Consider the following 27,382-nt stretch of genomic DNA (forward strand, 5'->3'; position numbering starts at 1 on the left):
AAGATGTTCACTGTTGTTCTGTCTATAAAGATAAATCTCTTCTTCAATAAAGGATAATTAAAAATCAGAAAAGTAAGGCTTTTAATAAGCTAGGAATCAGTGTTAACTAAAGTAAAGCTGGGAAGCACATCACTCAGATAACTTCTCACGGTTAAACATTGTACATAGTTCCTTGCTAAGTGTGTTCAATTTCTCAGACTCCACAAGTTACCAAGAAATACGTGAAGACTGGTTTGATGCTAAAGAGAACGTGACTGGAGCTGATTTCTCAGGAATACAAGAAAATCAAATAGTACAAGACAAAGAGGATCCCAAGTTTACACTAGGTTGGTTCTTAACAATTTACCAAGAAATCCTAACCTAGCTCATTTATAAAATAGTGCTTATCTTCTTCTGTATTATTTTGGGGGATTGCACTGTTTTAATATTTTATTCCTGTTTGTATTTCTTTATAAATATGAAAAATGAGAAAATTGGTCATTTGGATGTCATTTTTTTAAAGAGTAAATCAGTTTAAAATGTTCATTTCTCTTTCAGAAAACTGTCTGCTAAAAGCTTAAGTCCAAGATTTAGTTAGTAGATAGAGGCCCACCATTCTCTCTCCCTACTCTAGTCCAACGTCAGTATTCCTTCAGGTGTTCTTTTCCTCTGAACCCTCATCAGGCACTTCGCAGGTGTGGGGTACATAGTGAACAGAAAAAGCTTCTCAGTTTCCATCAGACAGCCAGGACTACCTATTTATTGATCCATTTTTGAGCCACAAGAGACTAAATATCAATCAGTCCAACCTCTTTGTTTTTCACATATGATTAAAGCCCAGAAATGTTGAAACTATACTCCAAGCTCTTAATCTTCAGCCTAGTGCTGATATTTGCTAATAACTTTATAATAATCTTTTTGATAATAAAAAATGAAATACTGAACAATTTTCACATTTTCTCTTAAAAATATTGATAAAATAATGACTATCTTCTGTTGTATGTTTATCTTCAAGCAGAAATGAAGAATGTTGAACCCTTACGAAGAGATAAAGGTTACTTGATACATGTTGGTGGTCTCTGCCCTTCAGTGTCTGAGGTATGCCAGGATTTATTTTTTGAGCTTCACTTTCAAATCTATTAATTGTTCATATTTTGATTGTTTTTCCACCTTTCACAAACTTTTATTTATCTTCTTTTAGGCTGATTTAAGGTCTCATTTCCAGAAATATGAAATTTCTGACATTTCAATTTATGATTCTTCTCCTAATTACAGGTATGTTTCCCAGATTCAATGAATGTACATTTACTGGGTATGCCCTAGGTTCTAACAGGTCTGTTCTGTACTGAACATGAACCACAGTGGTGATTAAGCCAGGCGCCATTCCTGCAGGGGTTTCCCAGCCTAGTAGAGGGATACACGTTGACAAATAGCTACAGTCATTAATTGGTGCTGTTCTTAATCAGATCTTTCTTTCATTATACTTTTTAACTTTTACTAATGAGATATAGGAGAGTCATTGATTTTTCTGCAGTTATCTTGTTTCATACCATTTCATGGGGGCAGTCGAGTGCATTAGTTAAGAGAATGGGCTCTACAGCAGGTGTCTTGGGTCCGTGTCTCAGCTTCGTCAGTAATGTGATGAATACGTCTGGGCAAGTTACTTAACCTTTCTGTATCTGAGGCTCTTCATCTATAAAGTGAGGATAATAATAGTACCTACATAGCATTACTGTGGAACTATTACGAGATAAATAAGTAAACCAGTAGAAATAAAGGCTGGCATATAGTAGGTACTCAGAAAATTATATTTAATTTTATTATTTTTTATCTTAATTACTTTTTAGTTGATGCTTTTTTATTTTTTAGGTAGATGGCTATATCATCTACATATAGTCATTTCCAGTATGTCTGTTGTTAACCTCCTGTTTTGTGACATTATCAGAACATTCAAAAGTATCAAATAAGAATGATGATAGCTTGGGCTTCCCTGGTGGCGCAGTGGTTGAGAGTCTGCCTGCCAATGCAGGGGACACGCGTTCGTGCCCTGGTTCGGGAAGACCGCGACTAGGCCCGTGAGCCATGGCCGCTGGGCCTGCGCGTCCGGAGCCTGTGCTCCGCAACGGGAGAGGCCCCAACAGTGAGAGGCCCGCGTACCGAAAAAAAAAAAAAAAAAGAATGGTGATAGCTTAATGGAAATGCCTTTACTATTTTATCACAAAAAATGATAGCTCTTTATTTCAGATATGAAAATCTTTATAAATTAAAAAAGGATCCTGTTTGTAGTTGGGTTGAAATTTATTAAAAATAAGTGTTTAATTTTGTCTTAAATGAATTCACTTAAGATCATATGCTTTTCTTGGACCTATTCACTAATGTATTGTTACTATATTTCGTTACATTACAGTGGTGTTGTACTCCTAGGAGTATTACTTGACGTGAAAGATTCTTGGAGTGTTTTGCTGAGGAAAAAAAGAAACTTCATGGTTCTTTATTACTTTGAAGCATTATACATTCTGTGTGGAGACTTAGGAAGTACAGTTAAATACCAAAAGTGTAAGGAGGTTATAAAAATTTATCCATAGTCCCATCTTTTGGAGACAACTGCTCTTCAGATTTGGTATATATCCTTCCATTGACACTATCTGGAGCTGGCACTTTCAGAAGGGTGGCTCTTGCCCAGCTTTCTCAATTTTATGGCTACAATTCTGGTTAGATTTTCCAACTCTGTTTGGACTGCATATTTTTTCACTACAAGGCCATAAGGACATTCTCTTCTGTGTTCTGCGAAATGTTTTTAAATTTTGCCTTTCACCTTTACGCCTTCGCTGTATCTGGAGGTTATGTTTGTGTATAGGGATTAATTTTAATTTTTTGGTATGGATAACCAGTTGTCCCGAGAACACTAATCTGTGCAACTGTGTCATATATCATCTTTGCAAATGTTACATTACATTTTTTTTTTTTTTGCGGTACGCGGGCCTCTCACTGCTGTGGCCTCTCCCATTGCGGAGCACAGGCTCCGGACACGCAGGCTCAGCAGCCACAGCTCATGGGCCCAGCCGCCCCGCGGCACGTGGGATCCTCCCGGACCGAGGCACGAACCCACGTCCCCTGCATCGGCAGGCGGACTCCCAACCACTGCGCCACCAGGGAAGCCCTACATTACATTTTAATATAAAATTAACAGGTGATAATTCAGAAGAAATACTAACTACCTTTTATTTCCCATCTTTAATTTTTTGTATTTAGTTATCTTAATATTCTTCCTGATCCCAAGGTAAGTATAGTAACTTTTATTTTTAAGAGCAGTTATTCTTATAAAAGATATATGCTAGCCAGTAGTTACACAATGAAGTTTGAGGCCATTTAAAGTCATTAACAAAGAACCTTTTGGTTTTCTGCTTTTATATTTTAGATATGCATCTCTTGCTTTAAAAAAAAACAGTGATGCAAAGCTGGCTGTGAAAGAAATGAATGGTATAAAAATAAATGGGAAATCAGTAAATGTGCGGCTTGTCAAAACTCCTGGAGAATATACATCACCACTTTCGTCCAAAAATGGAAATAAAGTTAGTTTCAACAATTCGGAGAAAAACATGAGCAAAGAAATCAACTCAGCCTCCTCTGTTTCTAGATTGCCTAGAACTAGGCCGAGGCAGCCGCTGGGATCTGGGCAGGACAGTGAGTTTTTCCCTTTTGACCAAAAGGTTAGTTTTCTCGATCAAGCCCTTAAGTGGTCTTCATATATACACTGTACTGTGATAAGCAGCTTTGTAGGACAAATAACTCCAGGACAGCAGTCTTGAAGTGGGAATAAGGACATTAGTCTGAACTGTGTCTAACATTGGACCCGCCCTAACCTGCTCTTGTACAACCCCAGTCATCCCTGGAGGAAGCACAGACCTTTACAGGCCTAGCCGCAGAGAGACAACGTTTCTCTGTAACTAGGCTCTCTACCAATGCTTTTCAGTCTTTGTATCTCTTTATTCTTGGATAGTGTTACTCTATAAGTAGCTACTTAACACTTTCATCATTCTTTTTTTCACAGCTAACCTCATCTCATAATTATGTAAACCATAAACTATAGTCATTTTATTATGCATGCTCTCATCTTTACCACATTGAGGTTTTAAACGCCACATGGAAGGTGATAAAGTTGACTTACTCACTCTTGTCTCTCCACTGCGCAGCAAAATGCGTGGCATCCTGTAGGTATTCCATAGATTTTTAAAAATTTATATATAGTAAAATTCGCTTTTTGCTGTCTCTGAGTTTAGACACATGCCGCAGGCATGTAACCACCATCACAGTCAAGGTAGAGAACAGTTCCATCTTTCCAAAACATTCTCCTGTGCTCTGCTCTGTTTTCTGTTCTTATAAGTTTACCTCTTCCAGAATCTCCTGTGAGTGAAATATTATATAGCCTTATTAGTCTGGCTTCTTTCACCTAGCTTTATGCATTTTCTTACTGAGTTCTGAGAGTTTTTTATATTCTGAATATAAATCATTTATCAGATAGGTATGTATTTTGCAAATACGTTTTCCCAGCCTGACTTTGTCTTTTCATTCTTTTAATAGTGTCATTCTCAGAGGAGGAGTTTTAATTTTTAACCAATTGCAGTTTGTCGATTTTTTGTTTTTTAACTTGTGGGGGTTTTTTTGTTTTCTGTGTTTTTTTTGGCTGTGTTGGGTCTTCATTGCTGCGCACAGGCTTTCTCTAGTTGTGGTGAGTGGGGGCTACTCTTTGTTGCAGTGCGTGGGCTTCTCGTTGTGGTGGCTTCTCGTTGTGGAGCACGAGCTCTAGGCGCACGGGCTGCAGTAGTTGCAGCATGCTGGCTCAGTAGTTGCGGCATGAGGACCCTAGAGTGCATGGGCTTCAGTAGCTGCAGGGCATGGGCTTGGTAATTGCAGTGCACAGGCTTCAGTAGTCGTGGCTCACGGGCTCTAGAGCACATGTTCATTAGTTGTGGCACACGGGCTTAGTTGTTCTGCAGCATGTGGGATCTTCCTGGACCAGGGATCGAACCCATGTCCCCTGCATTGGCAGGCGGATTCTTAACCACCGCACCACCAGGGAGGTCCCTTAACTTGTGTTTTTAATGTTGTATCTAAGAAATCTTTGCATAATCCATTGTCACAAGATTTTGAGTTAATTTTATAATGTGTGGGGTATGAATTGAGGTGGTTTTCGTTTTTTGGTTGTGTTTTTGTTTTGTGTATGGAATTGTTCCAGCATCATTGTTGAAAAGCCTATCCTGTCTCCACTGAATTATCTTTGTGCCTTTGTCAAAAATCAGTTGACCATATTTGTGTGGATCTATTTCTAGACTCTCTGTTCTCTTCTGTCTCTTAAACTTTCCACCAGTACTACACTATCTTGATCATAATAGCTTTATAGTAAGTCTTGAAATAGTAAGTCCAACTTCATTCCTTTTCAAAATTTATTTTGGCTATTCTAGTCTCTTTGCTTTTCTGTATAAATTTCATAATTCTGCTTGTCACTATCTATTAAAAAAGTCCTTGGATTTTTACTGGAATTAGTTTGACTCTACACATCACAGAAAATTCCTTTTTAATAAAGGGATGAAAGAATAAATATTTGTTGAATAAATGAATTTTGGTTTTTTCCATAAGAATAAGATAAAGGGATCTCTTTTCCCTATGTCCTTTACCCCGTCCTTTCCTAATTCCTGGAGTTATCCCATTATTTTTCTGTACCATTAGTGCCATTTCTGTACTCACAGACCTTTCTCTACTCACAGTTATGCACAACTCTTCTTAATCCGAACCACATTTTCACTTGACTTTTCATTCTTTTGAAGTTACCGTCCTTATTCTGTGTTTTTCCTGCCAAACTTCCCAAACAAGTAGTTTATACCCAATGTCTGGGTTTCTTTGATTGTTTCTCTTCTTCATCCTAATAATCTGACCCCAGTCTCTAAAATTTTATTTACAGTGCTCTTTCTATAGTCACTAGTGACGTTTTTATTGGTCTTTCTCTGTCTACCTTCTTTTTGACCACTTAGCCTATTTGGTGCCGGTCGTTCCTTTCTTTCAACTCTTTTCCTTTCATCTCTTTTCCTTTAATCTCAGTGACACTTCGTGTTTAGGATGGGGTTTTTGGTGCATAACCTCAATCCACAATAGGAAGGAAGGAAACAAACTGCAGTCAGGCTACAAGGGCGCTTGAGCTGGAGATTTGGGAGCTATGGCTCCTCCCTGCCTCTCTCAGCTGGTGCCCCTGGTTTCTTGCCTCTGCATGCCTGTAAGCTCCATCCTCCTGTTTCTCTCTGCACACTGGCTTTCTCTGTCTGCTCATGACTTCTCTCTTCCTCCATTAGGCTTTATTTTGCTTAATTCTAACTCTAGAGTACTTTTCAGTTCAAGCTCCTGTCATCATTTGACTAATTCATTTGCTCTGTGTTCCAATTCCACATTCTTTAGACAGGGAATCTGATCCAGGCCATGATTTCGGTGTTCATGAGTTCAGGTAGCACCACTCTTGGTCTTGTTAGCTGAGGAAGCAGGTCATGGAGTTGGTAGAGGGAAGGTTATGTGTCATAAATAAATAGGGCACCGTGGGCTAGGGTCGGAGTATGTTGTCTTAGAGTGTGTGGACAGGGCAGCTCTTATTGCTGTCTTTGTTAAACTATACTCTTACTTTTCTAGCAGTTTCTTGTCACCTTTCTTCTCAGATTCTGAACATTTTTTCATTATATTCATTCATTTAGAAAATACTTATTGTCTATAATAAGAGGTAGTGATGATTAAGAACAATAGATTCATAACCTGGCTTTGCTTCCTACTCATGGGCTGGGCAAGTTACTGCCCTCTGTGTCTGAGCTTCCTTATTTTAAAATGGGCATAGGCACTTCCCTGGTGGCGCAGTGGTTAAGAACCCGCCTGCCAGTGCGGGGGACACGGGTCCGAGCCTTGATCCAGGAGGATCCCACATGCCACGGAGCAACTAAGCCCGTGTGCCACAACTACTGAGCCCGAGTGCCCCAACTACTGAAGCCCGTGCTCCTAGAGCCCGTGCTCTGCAACAAGGGAAGCCACCACAACTGAGAAGCCCGTGCTCCGCAACGAAGAGTAGCCCCCGCTCGCCGCAACTAGAGAAAGCCCACATGCAGCAACGAAGACCCAATGCAGCCATAAATAAATAAAATAAATAAATGACGTTATTTAAAAAGAATAAAAAGTAAAATGGGGATAAGTGTTCCTGCCTCACAACTGTTGTGAGCTTTAAATGACTTTAATTCAGAAAATTCTTTGGAACAGTTCCTGTCATGGAGAATGTACTCCGTAAATAGTAGCTACTGTTATTTACTAGCAGTTTGGCTCTTTCTTGGGAAACCCACCCTCTCTGTGGTTCCAACTACTATTTAAACTATTGTATCCCAAAATTATTTGTTCAGTAAACAGTATACCAACTGTGTACAGTAGTGTAGGCACTGGGAAAGTAGCAATGAACAAAACAGACAAAAGTCCGTGCTGCTACAGAGCTTAAGTCTAATGAGGGAGATAAGACAATACGCAAATAAGTGACATATGTAGTCGTCTGATGTGACAGGTCGTCTAACACTCTGTCTGTCTGTCTGTCTGTCTGTCTTACCCCGACGGTCGTCGAACGGTCATAGGGTGGACAGCGGTTCATACAACTTGTATCCTACGCGCATGGTTAATAGTAATTAAGTGATCATTTTAATTTTGCCTTTTCAGGTGACTTGTAAGATACATAAGTGATGGAGGTTCTTTTTGATTGCACTAGTCTCCCCACCCCCACTCCAGCATGTTCTGGGCATATAGTTTGTGTACATGAAACATTTACTGACTAAGATATAGAATATACGATGTAAATATGTACATGTAATTACCATGTAGACCAGCCTTTCTCTGTCAGGTTGGGTAAGAGAATTCAGCCTTCATGTCCTAAGTCTAAGATATCCATTGTATATAGCAAATGACTCTCTCTCCTGTGCATCTAGAATGGAATAGTTAGGTCCTATCTTAGGGAAAATTGAGGAAATAGTTAACATCATTTTTTGTGTTCTGTGGATCAGATGAGAATCCTGTTTGAGAAAAGCTGATTTCGACATAGCCAGTATATTATACTTCATCATGTATTTGGCATTTTTAAATAAATGGCCCTGACTACATCTCAAGTAAAATTACTTGGTAGAAAAAAGAATCCCAAATCAACGTAAATATCTTAGGAATTTTGATTTTACTATTTGTAATTTTTAAATTGAGAATAAGCTGGATTATCTCTGTGTAACCATTACTGACTTAAATAAAACTTTAAAAATGTTTATTTAGGGTGTCAAGAAGAATTGTAAACAGATTGAATCCACTGAATTACTACCTGATGCACCTATTCAGTTTGTACCTCCAAATACATTGAACCTGCGTAGCTTTACCAAGATCACGAAGAGACTGGCTGAACTACATCCGAAAGCTGGCAGGTAGTGACTACAATTACGTTTTAAGTGGTTTTATAAGTTGTATGTAAACTACCGTTCCTTTCAGTACCTTAGCCATATCTAGAATGTGCTGCTTTGGAGAGGGCAGTTGCTCATGCGTGTCTTCCTTTGGCACAGAGATCACATTATAAACGCTCTTCAGGAGGTTAGAATGCATCATAAAGGCTCTCTCAGTGGCCTGTCTGTTAACGCTATTGTGAGAATGACTTCCTCTGTTTTGGAAAACTCTGCTTCCCGTTAGGCATAAAAGAAGCAATAAGAGGTAAGTCAGTCATACCTTTCTTATTTAAATAGTAAACATTTTAAGCTATGGATTCCATTTTCTTTTCAAATAAAAATACTATATTGAAAATAATAAAATAACATAAAAGCTAAAAACAAGCATAAACTACTAATGCAAAACTATTTGGGGTAATGTTAAATTACCCCAAAATTATTTGGCTTAAACAATATTTATCATCTCAGAGTTCGCGGGTCAGGATTCAGGAATGGCGTAGTTGGGTGGTTTTAGTTTAGCGATTCTCATGCTGTTGCAGTCAAGATGTTGACCTGGGCTGTGGTCATCAGGAGGCTTGATTGGGACTGGAAGACCTGTTTGTAAGACGGCTCATTCCCATGGCTGTTGGCAGGAGGCCTCTGTTTCTCACCACATGGGCCTTGCCATAGGGCTGCTTGAGTGTCTTTACGACATGACACCTGGCTTCTTCAGAGCAAGAGCCATCAGAGAGAGAGAGAGAGCAAGATGGAAGCTGCAGTATCTTCTGTGACCTAACTTCAGGAGTCACAGTCTGTCGTTTCTGCCACATTCCATCAGAGGCAAGTCACTACGTGCAGTCCACGCTTTTGAAGAAAGGTGTATCAAAGAATTTGTGTATGTATTTTTAAATTACCACACACAAACATAGAACCCCTGTTTACAAAATAATGGTTGGGGATTTGTTTCCAGTTATAGCTGTCCAGGTGAGTAAAGCCAACTTTCCATGGAGAACAGTTAGAAAAGCTGAATAAATAAAAAGACATCTGCTTGAAGGCACTGGAGAACTGTCAAGATACCATAAATTATTTGGCCAGTGTAAAAGAAGATTAGTCTCAGGGAAATATGCCCATTGTTCGGGACCACTTTCCCCCAATACTCTTTGCAGGTGGGGCAGCTAGGAGTTTAAAGGCACCCTTCTGATAGCACTGAAGCCAGGGGGGTGGGGCCTCAGCAGTAGAGTTGGGACACCAATCGGTTACTCTACTGCAGGAGTAACTTTGAACCAGAAGTAGGTAGTTCCTCTGAGGGACTACCTCAGCTTCAGAACCTACGTTAGATTGAGATGATCTGGGGTTACTAGTTCTGCCATGCACCTAGAAGAAATGAAGGTAAGAATCCTCTGGAAGAAGGTAGTATCATTTTAGGCCTCAAATTGTTTCTACCAAAATTTTTGCACATACTAATAATTTTGTAAATAAGAGTACACAATCAAAAATAACTAATCATAAATGAAATAAGACCACATGAATGAAAACTAGCATGAACACCAGGTAATAGAAATTACCCACAGGGACTCCAGCTAATTGAGTTATCAGACAAACTTTTTTTTTTTAATAAATTTATTTATTTAGTTTTGGCCGCGTTGGGTCCTCGTTGCTCCACGAGGGCTTTCTTTTGTTGCTGCGCGGGCTTCTCATCTCAGTGGCTTCTCTCGTGGCGCACAGGCTCTAGGAGCACGGGCTTCAGTAGTTGTGGCGCACGGGCTTAGTTGCTCCATAGCACGTGGGATCTTCCCGGACCAGGGCTCGAACCCGTGTCCCCTGCCTTGGCAGGCAGATTCTTTAAACTGTGCCACCAGGGAAGCCCCCAGACACATTTTTAAAAACCATACTTGCATGTGATAGATTGCAGAAACAGCCACAATTATTCCTTTCCCTATAACCATGCCCCTTTGCAGTGTGACTTGGAAGCTCCTCTGATCAAGAAGTGGAGTCTATTTTCCCACCCCCTGAATCTGGGCTGACTTTTTCACTTGCTTTGACAAGTTATGCCATTCCCAAGCCTGGTCCTCAAGAGCCCTGGATCATTCTGCTCTCTCGGAAATTTGCTACAGCCACATAGAGACACCCAGGGTGCCTGCTAGAGGACAAGAGGCTACAGTCACCCCTCAGCATCCGTGGGGGATTGGTTCCAGGACGTCCCCCCACACCCACCCACCGTGGATACCAAAATTTGAGTTTGCCCAAATATCTTATGTAGTATGGCGTAATATCTGCATATAACCTACACACATCCTCCCGTATACTTTAGATCATCTCTAGGTTATTTGTAATACCTAATACAATTGTAAATACTACGTGAATAGTTGTAAATACAATATAAATGCTGTAAACAGTTGCCAGAAATTCAAGTTTTGCCAGAAATTCAAGTTTTGCCTTTTGGAATTTTTTTTTTCAAATATTTTCAATCCAAGGTTGGTTGAACCTGCAGATGCAGAACTCACGGATATGGAGGACCAACTGTACCTGGAGGATAGCTAAGACATTCCAGCCTACAGCCAGCTGCCCTTAAACACGTGACAGAATCTAGCATAGATCAGCAGATAACCTACCCAACCTGGCAGCTGTCCACAGATGCATGAGTGAGCCCAACCAAGATAAGACAAATCACCAAAATGAGTCCAGCCTATTGCTAACTGGCAGAATTAGAGGCTAAATAGTAGGTGGTCATTGTTTCAAGCTACTAAGTTTTGAAGGTGATTTGTTACACAGCAAAAGCTAATTAATTCAGATGTATTATGTTCAAGGAGACAAAAGACAGGATTGAGAATTCTAGTATAGAACTGGAAATATTTTTGAAATGGAAATTCCATTAATAAAGAGAATTACTTAAATGAATATGAATAACTCAGTTAATAGGTTCTACAGCAAGGCTTCAGTGCATCAGAAAAACTGCCTGAATATTATGGTCCTTGTGACCACCATGCAAAGCTGCTGAAAGTCAATCAAAACCATGTATTGAGCCCCAAAGCTTTATGAATAAGGGATACACAAGAGAAATAAGAGGCAATACATGCACACACACACACACACACACACACACACAAACTTCTTGAAAACTCAAACCAAAAAGAAAATCTATAAAGCAGCTAGAGGGAAAATAATTTACCTTAAGAGTGCAACAATTAAACTGACATCTGATTCTCAACAGAAGCCACCAAATAATTCTACCAACTAGGATTCTATACTCAGGAAAAGAGCCTTCAAGAATAAATGAAATAAATATATTTTTACCCAATTAAAAACTAAGATAATTTGTTACTTAGAAGACCCATTGTATTAAAGAAAATACTAAGTGTTTTCTAGGAAGAAGGAAAGTGATTTTAGATGAAAGGTCAGAGATGCAGACGTACTGAAGATCAAAATGTTTATATCAACTAATACTGTATAAAGCAAGAATAATGGTATTTTATAGGGTCTAATATAATTAACGTGTATGACAATAGTAGCATATAAATTGAGAGAGGATTAAGTACTGCAACTATTCTGAGCATCTTGTAGCTTGGGAAGAGGGTAAAATGTCCTGTGTTGGGGGTCCCCAGTACCACCCCCAAGGCTTAGTGATTCATTAGGAGAACTCACATGACTCAGTATATAGTTGTACTCATGACTATGGCAGTGAAAGGATACAGAGCAAAACCAGCAAAGGGAAGAGGCACATAGGATGATGTCTGGAGGAAGTCAGGCACAAGCTTCGAAGAGTCCTCCTCCGAGTAGAGTCACATAAGACCTGCTTGTTTCCTCCAGTAATGAGTTACAACAACTCATATGAAATGTTGTCTACCCTCATTAGAGATTCCGTGCCTCATATTTTTGTTGGAGGCTGGGCACATAGGTACCCACCATCTAGCATGTAGCAAAAGTTCCAGACTCTCAGAAGGGAAGCAGCTGTTCAGCACAAACTGCATTGTTTACACAGTTGTGACACAGCCACTCGTCACTGCTAGGATTGGAGGGAACTACGTTTGACACCAGGGCCGACCTTGCAGGCAGGTCTTTCTGCGGATGACTGTCATCTCAGCCCTGCTCTGTTAGTTCTTCGCTACACATGTACCAGTTGATATCAGACTTTGATTAATAGGGTATAGTTGTAATCTCTGGGGTGGAGTTGGACCCTTATCTTACACCAGGGTTCCCCCAACCCCTGGGGACCAGTATGGGTCCATGGCCTGTTAGGAGCCAGGCCACACAGCAGGAGGTAAGCCTCGGGCTAGCTTAGCAAAGCTTCATCTGCTGCTCCCCGTGCTTGCATTACTTCCTAAACCATCACTCACATTACGGCCTAAACCATCCCACTCCCTCCCCCACCCCACCCCCGTGGAAAAACTGTCTTCCATGAAACTGATCCCTGGTGCCAGAAAGGTTGGGGACTCCTGCCTTACACTGTATACAGAAACTAACTCAAAATGGATCAAATACCTAAACGTAAGACCTAAAACTGTAAAACTCTTCGAAGGAAACACAGAGGAAAAGCTTCACAACATTGGATTTGGCATTGATTTCTTGGATATGACACCAAAAAGATTTACAACAAAAGAAAAGATAGATAAATTAAACTTCATCAGAATTTAAAACTTTTGTGCATTAAAGGACAGTATCAGGGCTTCCCTGGTGGCGCAGTGGTTGAGAGTCTGCCTGCTAATGCAGGGGACACAGGTTCGAGCCCTGGTCTGGGAGGATCCCACATGCCGCGGAGCAACTAGGCCCGTGAGCCACAACTACTGAGCCTGCGCGTCTGGAGCCTGTGCTCCGCAACAAGAGGCCGTGACAGTGAGAGGCCCGCACACCGCGATGAAGAGTGGCCCCTGCTTGCCGCAGCTAGAGAAAGTCCTCGCACAGAAATGAAGACCCAACACAGCAAAAATAAATTAATTAAAAAACTCCTACCCCCAACATTAAAAAAAAAAAAAAAGTAGTTACCTTTAGAAGGGGAGGAGTTTAAAAAAAAAAAAGGACATTATCAGCAGTGAAAAGGCAACCCACAGGATACGAGGAAATATTTGTAAACCATATTATCTGATAAGGATATTAAGAATATAGCTATATCTATATCTAATATATCTATATCTACCTATCTATATATCTTATCTATATAGATACATAAAGAATACCTACAACTCAAAAACAAAAACCCAATTTAAAAATGGACAAAGGATTTGAATAGACATTTCTCCAAAGAGCATATGCAAATGGCCAATAAGCACATGAAAATAGGCTCATTATCACTAGTCACTAAGGAAATGCAATCACAATCACAGTGGTGGGCGGTGGGGGGGGGGTGGACTTCCTGGTGGCCCAGTGGTTGAGAATCCTCCTGCCAGTGCAGGGGACACGGGTTCGAGCCCAGGTCTGGGAAGATCCCACATGCTGTGGAGCAACTAAGCCTGTGCGCCACAACTACTGGAGCCTGCACTCTAGAGCCCGCAAGCCACAACTACTGAGCCCACGTGCCACAACTACTGAAGCCTGCATGCCTAGAGCCCGTGCTCCACAACAAGAGAAGCCACCGCAATGAGAAGCCCACGCAGCGCAACGAAGAGTAGCCCCTGCTCGCCGCAACTAGAGAAAGCCCACACACAACAACAAAGACCCAACACAGCCAAAAATAAATTTATTTTTAAAAAAACAAAAAACCCACATTGGGATACCCACTTCATACCCATTAGGATGGCTGGTATCCGCCCCCCGAAAAAACCAGAAAATAACAAATGTTGGTGCGGATGTGGAAAAATTGGAAACTTTGTGCATTGCTGATGAGAATGTAAAATAGTGCAGCCACTGTGGAAAATGGGATGACACTTCCTCAAAATATTAAACTAGAATTATCACATGATCTAACAGTTCCACTTATGAGTATTTACTGAGTTTAGTGATATGCTTAGTCAAGGAGTAGAACTTAATGGTAAATAGGTATGATATTCGTTTATATGATAAATCAGTTTAATTACAATGATTGGCTTAGTAGTAGAATGTACTGATAACTATATACTTTTCTGGAATTTTAGATTTAGCATAGCACATTTTATTGTTGATTTCTTCCTTCTTTTCTTGACCTGTAGAATTTCTTTGGAAAGCATGAGTTGCCTCCTGCAGAGAATGTTCTACAGCACTTAGGAAAAAGTTGTGGTAACAGCAAAACGATGCAATTAAGTAGGCTTGGTAAATGGGTTTAGCTGTTTATAATATTCTACTTTATATAGCCCTCTCTTAAAATCTAGCAACTGTTGTTTCTACAATATAAAGATCTCTATATATAAAATTAAAAGATAATTTTTAATGTTTATAAACTTTATATTTCAAACTTGTTACTTACAGACTTAAAGCTGTATGTTTTGGATCAGAAACAGAAATGGTGTCATTTTTAAAACTCTGTTAAATCAGTTTTTAAATATTGCCCAAGAAAAGGTTTATTATTATTTCATACATGAAAAATATAATTTACCTCAAGTTCTTAGTTCCACTTTTCAGTTGTCTTAAGACTCTTACATTGGACCATAGGAGAGCAAATAAAATGAGCCTATAGATATACATTTTGGAATATGTATATTTTTAAGTTTCCAAAATAATTAAATTACTGTTGTGATACATTTAATGCATTTTTATGACTTTAGTAGTAAACATTTAGATGTATTTTCCCTGCTTTCACTAGGAAGAGTGAACTTTGGTAAAGTACTTAAATTTAAATGGTCACCATGTTATGTTCATTTTGTAATAAGTTCTGTTATATTAGGTTAGAGTGTAAATTGGAACACTTTTCAAGACCTAATTTTATGCTTTATCTGATAACAAATTTCTTTAATTGCTTACTTTTAAAAGTAACATACTGTTTAAAGTTGGAGTTTTACTAGTAAGATGAACAAATATGCATTTTCTTCAAATGTTTACAATGTTTAGAGCATTCAATATTTAGTTGGTATTGCTTGATTAAAAGTTACCCATTTAACATTTATATTTGGTGTACTTATATTTAATAAAGGTAGAATCTATAGTAAAATTTAATAATTGCTGCAAGTTTGTTGGCATTTTCCAAGTGTAAATTACCTACCAGTGTTTATATGGAATACAAATGGACAGTAAGGCTATAGATCAAACTATTGCATTTCAAATTTTTCCTCTTTCATGGACTTTTTGGGCTTATTTCGTATATTAATTTGTCTCTGGTTATTACCAGACCCAGTCCAAACGTCTACCAGAAATTGGGTTCCAGGATGTTAAAAAAAAATTGGGGGGGACTTCCCTGGTGGCGCAGTGGTTAAGAATCCACCTGCCAATGCAGGGAATATGGGTTCGAGCCCTGGTCCTGGAAGATCCCACATACCGTGGAGCAACTAGGCCCGTGCACCACAACTACTGAGCACGCGCGCCTAGAGCCTGTGCTCCGCAACAAGAGAAGCGGCCGCAATGAGAAGCCCACACACTGCAACGAAGAGTAGCCCCCGCTCACCACAACTAGGGAAAGCCCGTGTGCAGCAACGAAGACCCAGTGCAGCCAAAAATAAATAAATTAATTTAAAAAAAATTTTTTAAAGGCCTCGATTAAATGAAACTTGAGAATCATCAAATTAGTAGATGATTCTCTAGTTTTGGCCATACATCAAGTTAGTAGAATCCTAGAATTATGGAGATTTCTTCCTATCTGTCAAATCATATGGTTATTTATATTAAAAGGCTACATTCAGAGTAACCTTTTTTAATAAAGTTGAAACATGGATTAGACTTTTTTTTTACTTCAATATATTTTATTATTTTATTGGAGTATATTTGTTTTACGATATTGTGTTAGTTTCTACTGTACAGCAAAGTGGAGTTCTCTGTGCTATACAACAGGTTGTCATTCATTATCTATTTTATACATATTATTTAGTGTATATATGTCAGTCCAATCTCCCAATTCATTATGTCCATAGGTTTGTTCTCTATGTCTGTGTCTCGATTTCTTCCTTGAAACAGGTACATCTGTACCATTTTTCTAGATTCCACATATATGTGTTAATATGATATTTGTTTTTCTAACTTACTTCACTCTGTATGACAGTCTCTAGGTCCATCCACGTCTCTACAAATGACCCAATTTCATTCTTTTTATGGCTGAGTAATATGCCATTGTATACATGTATCACATCTTCTTTATCCATTCATCTGTCAGTGGGCATTTAGGTTGCTTCAATGACCTGGCTACTGTAAATACTGCTGCAATGAACATTGGGGTGCATGTGTCTTTTTGAATTATGGTTTTCTCTGAGTATATGCCCAGTAGTGTGATTGCTGGGTCATATGGTAGTTCTGTTTTTTTGTTTTTTAAGGAACCTACAGACTGTTCTCCACAGTGGCTGTATCAATTTACATTACCACCAACGGTGTAAGAGGGTTCCCTTTTCTCCACAGACCTCTCCAACATTTATTATTTGTAGACTTTTTGATGATGGCCTTTCTGACCAGTGTGAGGTGATACCTCATTGTAGTTTTGATTTTCATTTCTCTAATAATTAGTGATGTTGAGCATCTTTTCATGTGCCTCTTTGCCATCTGTATATCTTCTTTGGAGAAATGTCTATTTAGGTCTTCTGCCCATTTTTTGATTGGGTTGTTAGTTTTTTTTGACATTGAGCTGCATGAGGTGTTTGTATATTTTGGAGGTTAACCCTTTGTCCACTGATTTATTTGCAGTTATTTTCTCCCACTCTGAGGGTTGTCTTTTCATCTTGTTTTTGGTTTCCTTTCCAGTGCAGAAGCTTTGAAGTTTCATTAGATCTCATTTGCTTATTTTTGTTTTTCTTGCCATTACTCTAGAAGGTGGGTCAAAAAAGATCTTGCTGTGATGTATGTCAAAGAGTGATCTTCCTATATTTTCCTCTAAGAGTTTGATAGTGTCTGGTCTTACATTTAGGTTGTTAATCCATTTTGAGTTTATTTTTGTGTATGGTGTTAAGGAGTGTTCTCATTTCATTCTTTTACATGTAGCATTATTTTTAACGTACTAGCAGCCATGAGAAGTATACCTCTAGTCGTTTGTTTCTAAAAGGGTTTAACTCAGTGGAATTCTCTTTTAGAATACATAGAGACCAAATTACTGAATTCAATTTAGTAATTGAAAATACAGAAAGGATCATTTGAAATTACAACTTTGAGGTTTTTTGAAATAAAGATGTCCTCTTCAAAACCTAAAGGTATGTAAAGATAAGGCAACTTTTAGATCAAAAGGCTTTTAGCCATGACCATGTAAATTGATCACTGTTATTAAGCTTCCCAAGTAAAATGTAGAAACTGGAGAAATTCATGAATCTTTGGAACTGCAAGTGAAAAAGCAATATTTATCTTATTCTCTAAGATCTCTAATTTGACATTGGTTAATTATATTAAATTGTTATAGAATTTTTGTTATAGTTCTTTTTGTCTTTATCCTTTGTTATAGTTCTTTTTGTCTTTATCCTTACAGTGTGCAGTCAGAATATCATTCTCTAAATTTACTTAGGTTCTGTCTTTTATTCCTGATAGCCTTCAGTGTGGTTGTGTTATGTATTTGTAATAGAGCTGTTTCCCATCTCTTAGGGATCCCTCTCCTGTGGTCCAGTGTGACAAGTGTTATTGATCTGTTTTGTCCAGTTTTTTAGTTGAAATGGGGAGGGTAAATCCAGTCCCTCTAATTTCATCGTGGCTGGAAACAGAAGCCTTCTTTTAATTTTGAATTTTTAGTAAAGTTGACCAGGTCTTGTTGAACTATCTAGATTGTGTCTTTAACCCTACTGTGCATACAGGAAAGCACTTGGCCATTTTCTCAACTCTTCCATTGTTTAACCTAGCATCCATGTAGATGGAGGTGCCTAGGGAGAGGAATGATTTTCCATGCTACCAGCTAGAAATACAGATACATCAGACAAAATCTAGCCAGGGCAAAATTGTCAGCTCTTAGATACGTGTCACAGCTATAAGAACAAGTGTTAAAGAGTTTGTCCCACTTTCCTACCTCTGCAGAAGGGGAAACCCATCGTAATTACTGGGGCATCTCTTAGCCAGACCCAAGGTGCAGAAAAGAAAACCATTAGGGGAGAAAGTGCCATGGTGTGTATACCTCTTGACTTTGGCATTCCCAAGAGAACTGTGAACTTCCTAAGTACATGAACTTGAGAAACAACACTTTGTCTTGCTAGGTACATGTGTCTGTCAGGGTGGTGAGTGTGAGAAAACGGAGGAGAAATGGCCGAGGGCTTCCCCTGCTCAGACCAGGCGTCCTGTTGCAGTTGAGCCTCAAAGAACATGTTGCAAAGAATGGCTCCTGCTGACCCCAGTGGGGTCCCCGGTTAATGAAGGTGCCTGGGGTAATGAAGAAGGAGCTGACCAGAAGATGCAGGGAGGCCCACAGGCCAAGGGTGGAAAGGGTGACTCAAAAGGGTGAGTGGAGGGCGAGTCTGAGAGCGGCAGAGATGCCCGCCCTTCTCCCTAACCAGTGGCTGGCTGGCCCCGGTATAGGCTTCACAGGGTTGGGCTGGGCCCCACTCACCTCCTGTAACCGCGCCTTTCCCACCTGGCCTGGTCCCCGGTCACTGGCTCTTTATTCTGGCTGCAGCCCCTCACACTCCTCCACCCAGTCCTCAAGGCTTCTTACACTGCAGCTGAGCCAGGCGCACCAGGCCCCATACGTGTGGTTCCTGTGTCACAGCATTCATGTTACCTAGATCTTCTGGACGTTCCTCACTAGATCCACCAACTGAAGCGCCGGACCTGCCTTGTTTATGCAGCACAGTCTTGTACACAGTTAGGACTCAGATGTTTCTTAAATGAATAAAGTGAGAGTGGCCAGGCCACCCGCTGGGATGTATCTTCCTAAGGTCTGAGAAGAGGGGCTACTCAAGTCAAGAGCGCATGTGGCCTCCACGACCATCTGACAGACCCCTATCGGGACACTTGGGACCCCCAGGTTGTAGGCATGCTGGCCCTGAGTGCCCTCCCAACCACCTGGCTGTCAGCTGCCGCCTGTTCTCTGAGCTGACAACAGGTGGCCCTGTTCCCTTTCATTCAGCAGAGGGAAGTGTTGAGTCAGCCCACGTGGACTGACCACAGAATCCTGCACTAGGCACTCTGCTGCGAGTATGAAGCTTCAGCCACAAAGATGTGAGTTGCTCTCGGGGTAGTGACTCTTCCTCCTCCCTAGGGCAGCGGCTGATTCCTTAGCATGAGCATAAGTTTACTCAATTGCTCAGAGTTCTTAGAATTGTTTGTTACAAGAAGGAACCACTGCAAGGTGAATTCCAGCCACCAGAAGAGCTTAAAGAGCCCAGGTCAGCTCATCTATGCTGGGCTGATGCCTCCCAGGTCAGGTCTGAGCAAGCAAGCTGGGGAAATCTGTGCTTCCTCAGGCTTCCCGGGGCTCATGTGTCACCTTAGGGGAGCCCTTCTCTTTTTACACAAGTTCAGAGTCAAAACGAGGCCTTCCCAGCCTCCTCTGCCTCTCACCACCCATTCTAGGCAGCAAGTCCACCAGGGCCACCTTTCTGTTCCCCGAAAGAGCCCTCTTCCCTCCAGCCCCAGGACCTTTGTGCACCACCTCCCCTGCGCCCGCACCGTGTTCTTCATCTTGTCTTTCCAGTTCCTCATCGAACCTATGGGTCCTTTTTTGGTTACCCTGAGTCTCCCCAGGCCCTGGGACTGGTTTTGTCCTCTCAGGATCCCCAGTGCCTGCACCTTGGGAGAGGTGGATGGGCAAGGGTGGCCTTGGCCTTTTGCAGAGCAGATCCCCGAGGTAGGAGTGGGCGGTTGTACCCAGGGAGAGGAGAAGGGATGGTCCCCGGGTTGACGTGGAGATGCCCTGTCTAGAAGAGCCGCCCTAGTTAAACAAGTGTCTGTTTGTCAAACACTTCAGGAGCGTCCCCCGGGGCCCGAATGTGCGCTCGCCCGGGAAGGGTCCTGGCCCCGCGCTCGCTCCGCGCTCTCAGGGCTACTCGCCCAGGGCCGGGTCGCCTCGCAGGTTCAGCTTCTGCCCCGGCGCCCCGCCGGCAGGTGCTGGCCAGCCCGGCTCCCCCGCTGTCGGCCCTCCCTTTGGGTCCCGGCTCCCCCCTTACCCGCCGGGCCGCACTGCCGCCGCCTCCCGCCCGCTCCGCTCCCGCCCCCGCCCCCGGCGCGCCGCCCGGCGGGCTCAGTCCTCGGCGGGGCGCGCGGCGGGCGGACTCGGCTGCGGACATGGCCCACGGCCTGCGCGGCCTCCCGCGGCGCGGCCTCTGGCTGCTCCTGGGTGAGTAGGGCGGGGGTCCCGGCCACCCCGGCTCCGGGTCGGGACGGGGCCGCGGGCGGCACCTCCGTCGGGGGAAGGGGCGGCTTCGGAGGCGTCGCGGGCTCTGGAGGGACGGGCGCTTCCCCCCAACCCCGGCCCCACAGGAGCTCTCGGCTCAGGAGGAAACAGCGGCCGCGCGGCCCCCCTTCCCGCACCTCTGCTCCCGGCTCTGCGCTGCGGGTGCGGCCGTTTCAGGGTTTCGGAATCAGACCACGGGCCATTTACCTAGAAAATCAGTTAAAACTGAAAATCTGACTCTGTCACAGCCAGCAGTTGCTGATTTGCCAGTAAGCCTCCTTTGCAGATGTTCTTTGTCCTCTTCGGGGACATCTCCACAGCTTGTTGTTGTTGTTTGTTGTTGACCTGTCACTTCTGGCTAATAGAAGTTCCAAGAGGGACCCTTGGTGCGGGGGCAGGACACGCTCGGCTTTCTGTTTTGAGGAACTAGATGGAAACCCAGTGGTGACAGGAACCTGCACCGGCCTTAGCAAAATTTCACGAGAAATTGTCATCTTCACTTCCCTGTCCACAATGTTTTCACAAAATGCTAAGCAGCCTTCCTAAACTGCTTTAACTGCTGGGCTCATTTCGTGTATTTAGTTAGCTACCTTTTAGTAAAAACTAAATAGGTCTTTTAAAGTGAAAGAATCCAGTGGCCCTGGGAAACCTGTGTCCTGGCTGCCGAACAGGTGATGCTGGTCTGAAGCACCTGCTGCGAGGTGCCCCTCGGTGAAGAGGTGACACCACACTGCTTTGTAGCTGCTGGAGAAGCAGCTTGGGGCCGTGGGGGCTTGTCTGGGACGAGAGGGGCTGCAATTCCAATCTCCCTGTTCGCACACCTCTCCAAGGAGTGTTGGATCTGCCTAAAACCCTTAGTATCTGCTTCAGTAGAGTGTAATCTGAAAGCTGATCTTGCCACTAAAGTGTTTTGGCTGAAGCTATGTGAAAAGCCCAGTCTTATAATAATATTATTCTCTTCTTTTGCATTAGGATCTATGGGCTTGATGTGGAACCTACTGTTTTAGTTTCCTAAGAAATGAACATTTCTGTTTTAGCAAGTTAGAGAGCCGGGTTGGCTCATTTCTTAAACATAAATAAACAAATAAATGTTCTTTACTGCTGTCCAGAAACTGCACCCTCTAAAGCTTGTATAAATAAAACACTATTTCATGGTCACATATAAAGACCTTCCTTGCTTACCAAGAAAATAATACATGTTCTGGTGGAAGTTCAAAATCCTAGAATCTTAACATTATTCTGAGAGGTCTGGCTAATGTTATATCTTGGAAAAAGAAACACAGCTTTATGAGGTTACCGTTAATTAGTGTCATTGGAGCCCAGCAGTAATTAGAAGAATTACAGGAGCACACAGTTTTCTTCCCAAGTGGTGATGTGAGCTAGATCTCCTTAGTGATGAAGATTTTTCTACCCAGAAAAGCAAGGTGGCATTTCTTGTTTTTCATCAATCAGAAAAGAAGGGCATTTCCAGAGGACCCAGAGTTAGTCTATGATGACTTCATTGTAAGCTCCTGTTTTTATGAGTCCACCTTTAACTCGAGAGGGCTGGCTGACACTGTCCGCTGTGAACTCATCTGTCATCTGTCCTGGGAAACACGCACCTTCCCTGGCATGCTGGGGGCGGTTGGGGGTTTTCTTGCGAGGCTGCTATATTTATTGAAATATGTGACTCTGTATAAATGCAAGTATAACTGTTTGGGACCGACCGGGGCGTCCCAGGAAATGCAGTCGATGTGACTACTGCAGATGACCGTGATGTTTTACGTCTGGAGGCGGTTCTAATCCTGGAGTCCAAATCGGAAGGATTCTTTTCGCTAATCGACCTGGTGTGTTTGTTTATTACCCTCTCTGTTCTATTTAGGTGCAGGGAGAAGTTTCTGGGTTTTGTCTTCCTTCCATGGGTGCATGCCAGTCGGTGTGTGCAGTGTCAGTCCCAGGCCAGGGCTGTTGAGAGATGTTTATGCCCTCATTGGAAGTGGTGGTAGCAACACGTCAAGGAAATGTTGTAGGTGGAATCCTTACTTAAGGCAAATAGCTAGTTCGGAAAGTCTGTTCCTCCTGACTTTTTTTCTCCCAGAACGAAGCAGTTTCACAGCTTCTACTCAGAAGTGCTGTCTGGCAGAGTGTGCGATGTGGGCGCCCCGTGTGGTGTGAATTCCAGTGAAGATGCTGAGCTGCCGACCATGCAGCCCCGCGGGTTTGGCCACCAGCATCCCACTCCTTCGGGCACAGAGCCCGTCTTTCCCGAGGTCCACCTGGCACGGAGGGCTCCCCACTCAGTGGGCCCCGGCCCCAGCCCGCCCCCCAGGCTCATCTCAGGGAGGAGCACGGGACCCAGGCTGAACAATCTGTCTTCTCCTGGAGCCTCTGACTCTCTCCTCCCGGCTGGATGTGAGTGCCGGGTGCCAGGTCCCATCCCAGGAACCTCGGGGCACTGGGAGTAGGGCACCTGTCCAAGCCGACAGAGGCAGACAAGCCCTCTCCTCATTGAGCCTGACTGAGCCTAGATTGAGCCCCGAGAGGTGAACTTTTCAATCCTGTAACCCCATCACATCTGAGCCAGGCATGTCCCTTGCAGAACAGTGCCTGATATGTGGCAGAGGCTCACGGGGCTCTGAGATGGGCACACGCCTGAGGGCTGTGGGATCCCTGCCCAAGAGCCTCTTGCTCTGCTGGGGACTCCGGGAAGACCCGAGGAGGAGATGCTGCAGCCTTAGGAGGGGTGAAAGGGAGATGGGGCGGCTGCTATGGCCTTAGCACCTACCCTGGCCCTGTGCCCGCCCGCCCGCCCGCCCCTGCTCTTCACTTTCTTTCTGGCAAACGGAGAAAAACACGATGCTGATGGGGCTCTGTCCTGTGTACGTACACACACACACACACACACACACACACACACACACACACACACACACACACACACACACACACACACACACACACACACACACACACACACACACACACACACACACACACACACACACACACACACACACACACACACACACACACACACACACACACACTCCCTCCCTCCCTCCCTACAGGGATGTCCTTGGCACCAGCTCTCCCTGCTCCAGGATGGATGACCTTGGGCCTGGGTAACATTTCTAGAGAACGCGTTTGTTCTTAGCTAGGAGGGTTATGTCAACACAGCAGCAAGAGGAGGCTCCCAACCTAAACAAGAAGTTACTCTTTGTAACATAATGACGGTATTGTTGTCGGTGGAGAAAAAAGTTTTTTCCCTAAGATTGTTTTATTTTAGTGTTTTCAAGACATCACTTCAGTCATCATTCAAAACACAGACTCTAAGCAGCTTCATTCGAGCAGGATCCACTGCCAAGTCTCGGCAGGGGAGCAGGGGACCCCGTGGGCCCGAGCGTCGCATCACAGCCAAGCCGTTCTTATTTATTCCTCATTAGGCCTCACAGTGCCTCCCTTATTTCCCTCCACGATTGCGCCCTCCCTCCCGGGTGCAGTTCCCACGGTCGATTCTGTGGGACCCGAGACCTGGCCCGCATCCCTGTGCCCTCCACGGCCCAGCCGGGCAGTGCCCACCCTGCTCCCCGGGACTCTGCACCCCGACACCCGACAGGCTCACCAGGAAGGGTTCTCCTGAGCCAGACCTCACCTGGGAGGCCCAAAGGCAGCGATTTACCCAGCAAATGACTGAATGATAACGCCTGCCTTACTGTCACAGACTCAGGCCAGTTGTCGGCTGGAATGAAAGCAGTTCATGTATCACATAGCAAACCCGTGTTACGGGGGAAGAGGCCTGAAAGGCGTAGTCGGGTAACAGAAACTTGGTGACACTGACACCCCAGGTTGGTGCTCTCTGCATGTGCCTGTATTGCCTCCAGAAGATTCCAGGGTCCATTTGCGAGAGGAAGGATGGCTGAGGGCTGGGTGGGGGAGCAGATAAGGGAGCACCGGGGAAGCACTAATTTCTCCTGGTAACTTCTACCTGGTACAGAACGCAAGTGGGCCCCAGGGTGTCAGGCCTGGAAGGGGCTTCTAGTAGGTAGAAGCCAGGGGTGCTGCTACACAGCCTACTGCTGGGGGCTGCCCGCTGCAGCCCCACACGAAGAAGGGTCCAGCACAAAACGCCCATGGTGCCAAGGCTGAGAAGCCGTGCTCCCGTTGAGCCACGTATGCGAAGGGTGCCATCTCTGCAGAAAGAAGTAAGCCGCGGGCGGCAGGGCCCCTGATCTCAAGCCCCAGGGAGTCGGGAAGAGCGCTCCAGAGCACAAGAACAGTTACGCAAAGGCCTTGGTTCTTGGAACTTTCCAGAAGCCTTTGTGATGGAAGCATGAGGGGAAGAGGGCTTTGAGCCAAGCTACAGGAGGACCCGATCCTCTGGGCCAAGGGGAGCAGTTCAGATTTCATTGCAAGGGCAACGGGCAGACCTGGAGGATGTTAAACGCGGTGATGAGATGGAACAAATGGTTTAAAGAGCCCTGGGCTGCTGTGCCAGAGCCCAGCGGGGGCTGGGCGGGGGCTGAAGGTGGGAGACAGGGCGAGGGAAGGTGGGGCTGAGCTGGAAGGAGTGGAGAGGCTCCAGAGGGTTCCACAGGTGCACAGAGGGCTCGGGCGTGGGAAGGGAGGAAGCAGCGAGGAATGCAGAACAGCTGGGCACCTAGCGGGCGGAGGCCAGAGAGCTGGAGCATCACAGCTGAGGCTTCCAGGAAATCATAGGGCCCCGGTTAAATTCAGTGTCAGTGAAGCGACTAATTGTTTTAGTATAAGAGTGTCTCTAGCAATATTGGGGACGTACGTATACTAAAAAGAACTCGTTCACCTGCCATTCAAGTTTAACTGGGCGTCCTGTTGTTTTATTTGCTAAAGCTGGCGGCCCTATGCACAGCAGCCACGTTGGGTGACACGTCCCCTTGGACACTCAGGGATGGTGGCAAGTAGGCAGGTGTCTGCAGGGCACAGAAGAAGTGTGGCTGGGAGAGACGTCTGGGGTGGCATCCGTGTCAAGATGGTGTGAGAACCTCGGATAGAAGGGATGGCCCCGGGGGTGTGGATGCAGGTGGGGCGCAGGCTCCCGATGGAGGCCGGGGAGGGGAGGCCGAGGCCAAGGAGAGGCTGAGACAGAGACTGGGGAAGGCAGTTGGTGGAGGCGAGTGTGGAAAAGGTGACAGCTAGTGCAACCTGGAGAAGGTCAGGTCCTCTGAGAAGATGCAGAGAGGGCTCAACCAGAGTGCGTGCCTACTGAGGGTTTCCCCCGGTGTGCCAGGGTTTTAGACATGCAGATCTTTGATTCATCTGGAATGTCTGCTGATTTTCTAGCTAAATGGCTGTTGGGATTTGAATGGTGAGTGCCCTGATTTGTTGATTGATCTGGGAGGATTTTAACAAGACCACCTGTTCAGGAAACAGCAGGTCTGTCCTCCACCCCACCCACAGGATTCCTTTTCTCCTGCAGATTACTTCTCCAATTTCTAGAAATCTTGTGGTTTTTGGCTGCTACTATGACTGGGAGATCTCCCCCAGTTTATCTTCTATCTGGTCTTTGCTGGCACATAAGCTCCACTTTTGTGCATTTGTTTTACGCTTGGCCGTCTTTGTGCACGTGGTTTCTAACAGTGCCAGCTTCTTGTTTTGTTTTCCTTCTTCTCCCCCTGGGCTTTTGCAGCTAGATCATTAGATCCTCTGTAAGGAAGGGTGTCGCCTCCTCCCCACGCTGACCCTCTTGGTTCTCCGCTCCAGCTGGGTTGGAGGGTGACTCTCTGCTGAGTAGGGGGTGTGGCCATAGCTGCCTTCCTTCATTCCTGGCTGAGGGCAACAGTGCCTCAAACCTTCAGTCTTTCTCCTTTGGGCAAGACGCTTTTTAAATTTTATTCTATCTTTGCTAGAGACGGGGAGGGGGAGGGATAGAGAATGAGTCTTCTTTCCATGCGTGAAATACTCTTTTGTGATGTTAAGGAAGAATCATTTCTTCCTTGGCAGCGTGCAGAGCTCTGAATTCCCTCCTTGAGGGACGGGCTGCTGGCACTGGTGAAATGGGGCCCCAGGTGGAGAGGGGGTTCGCCAGTGTGAATCTTCCTGCATTTCTGGGATGAATGGAGTGTTCCTTGGGTCCCTGTGCTGCCTTTCAGCAGACTTGGGAGTCTGTTGCCCACTGCTTATTCTGAGTTATGCTTTGCTCTTCCTAAGTGAGATTGCTCTGCACTTACTTTGGTGGGTTTTATTAGCAGCACTGGGGTTTCTTCCCAAAAGAGGCGTGTGAACGTTCATTCTTTCTGTCTGCGTCAGGGCAGTTGGGATGATGTGAATGATCAGCTCCTCCAGGACCTGAAGGATCTTCATTTTCACTTGCAAAACCATCGAGTGGGGCCCTGTTTGGCAGGAAAGATAACTGAGAACGTTTTCAGTGTCTTTCATGGGTCTTGGTCCTCTTGGGTTTCCTATTTCTTATAGTGATGATGTTTCACATTTTCCTGTGAACTTGTCCATTTTATCCAATATATCATTAATATAGGTATCTTATGTTTCTATTTCCCACTGTATCTGTGGACATCTGTTTGCCATTTCTGGTCTGAATTGGCATTTTCCTGTCATCTCTCGATCAGAAGAGACAGTGATTTATCTC

The 27,382-nt window shown here is 44.0% G+C and overlaps 2 protein-coding genes across 2 annotated transcripts in view; both read left to right on the forward strand.

Annotated features, from left to right (window-relative positions):
* Positions 1 to 999: 999 nt before the first annotated feature.
* RBM44 (RNA binding motif protein 44) lies at positions 1,000 to 8,706 on the forward strand (the record flags this gene model as incomplete). Its single annotated transcript, XM_081241768.1, has 5 exons — positions 1,000 to 1,077; positions 1,181 to 1,254; positions 3,398 to 3,686; positions 8,302 to 8,447; positions 8,583 to 8,706. The coding sequence occupies 5 exons, from the start codon at positions 1,000 to 1,002 to the stop codon at positions 8,704 to 8,706; spliced, it is 711 nt and encodes a 236-aa protein (XP_081097894.1).
* An 11,831-nt stretch (positions 8,707 to 20,537) lies between these two features.
* Positions 20,538 to 27,382, forward strand: part of RAMP1 (receptor activity modifying protein 1) — a 51,088-nt gene continuing 44,243 nt past the window's right edge. Inside the window, exon 1 of the mRNA XM_081241847.1 lies at positions 20,538 to 20,727. Coding sequence (XP_081097973.1) covers positions 20,676 to 20,727 — 52 coding nt within the window. The 5' untranslated portion in view covers positions 20,538 to 20,675. The remainder of the gene's footprint in view (positions 20,728 to 27,382) is intronic.

This window comes from Mesoplodon bidens (genome assembly GCF_964165515.1).
Source record: "Mesoplodon bidens genome assembly, chromosome: 8".
Classification (NCBI taxonomy): Eukaryota; Metazoa; Chordata; class Mammalia; order Artiodactyla; family Ziphiidae; genus Mesoplodon; species Mesoplodon bidens.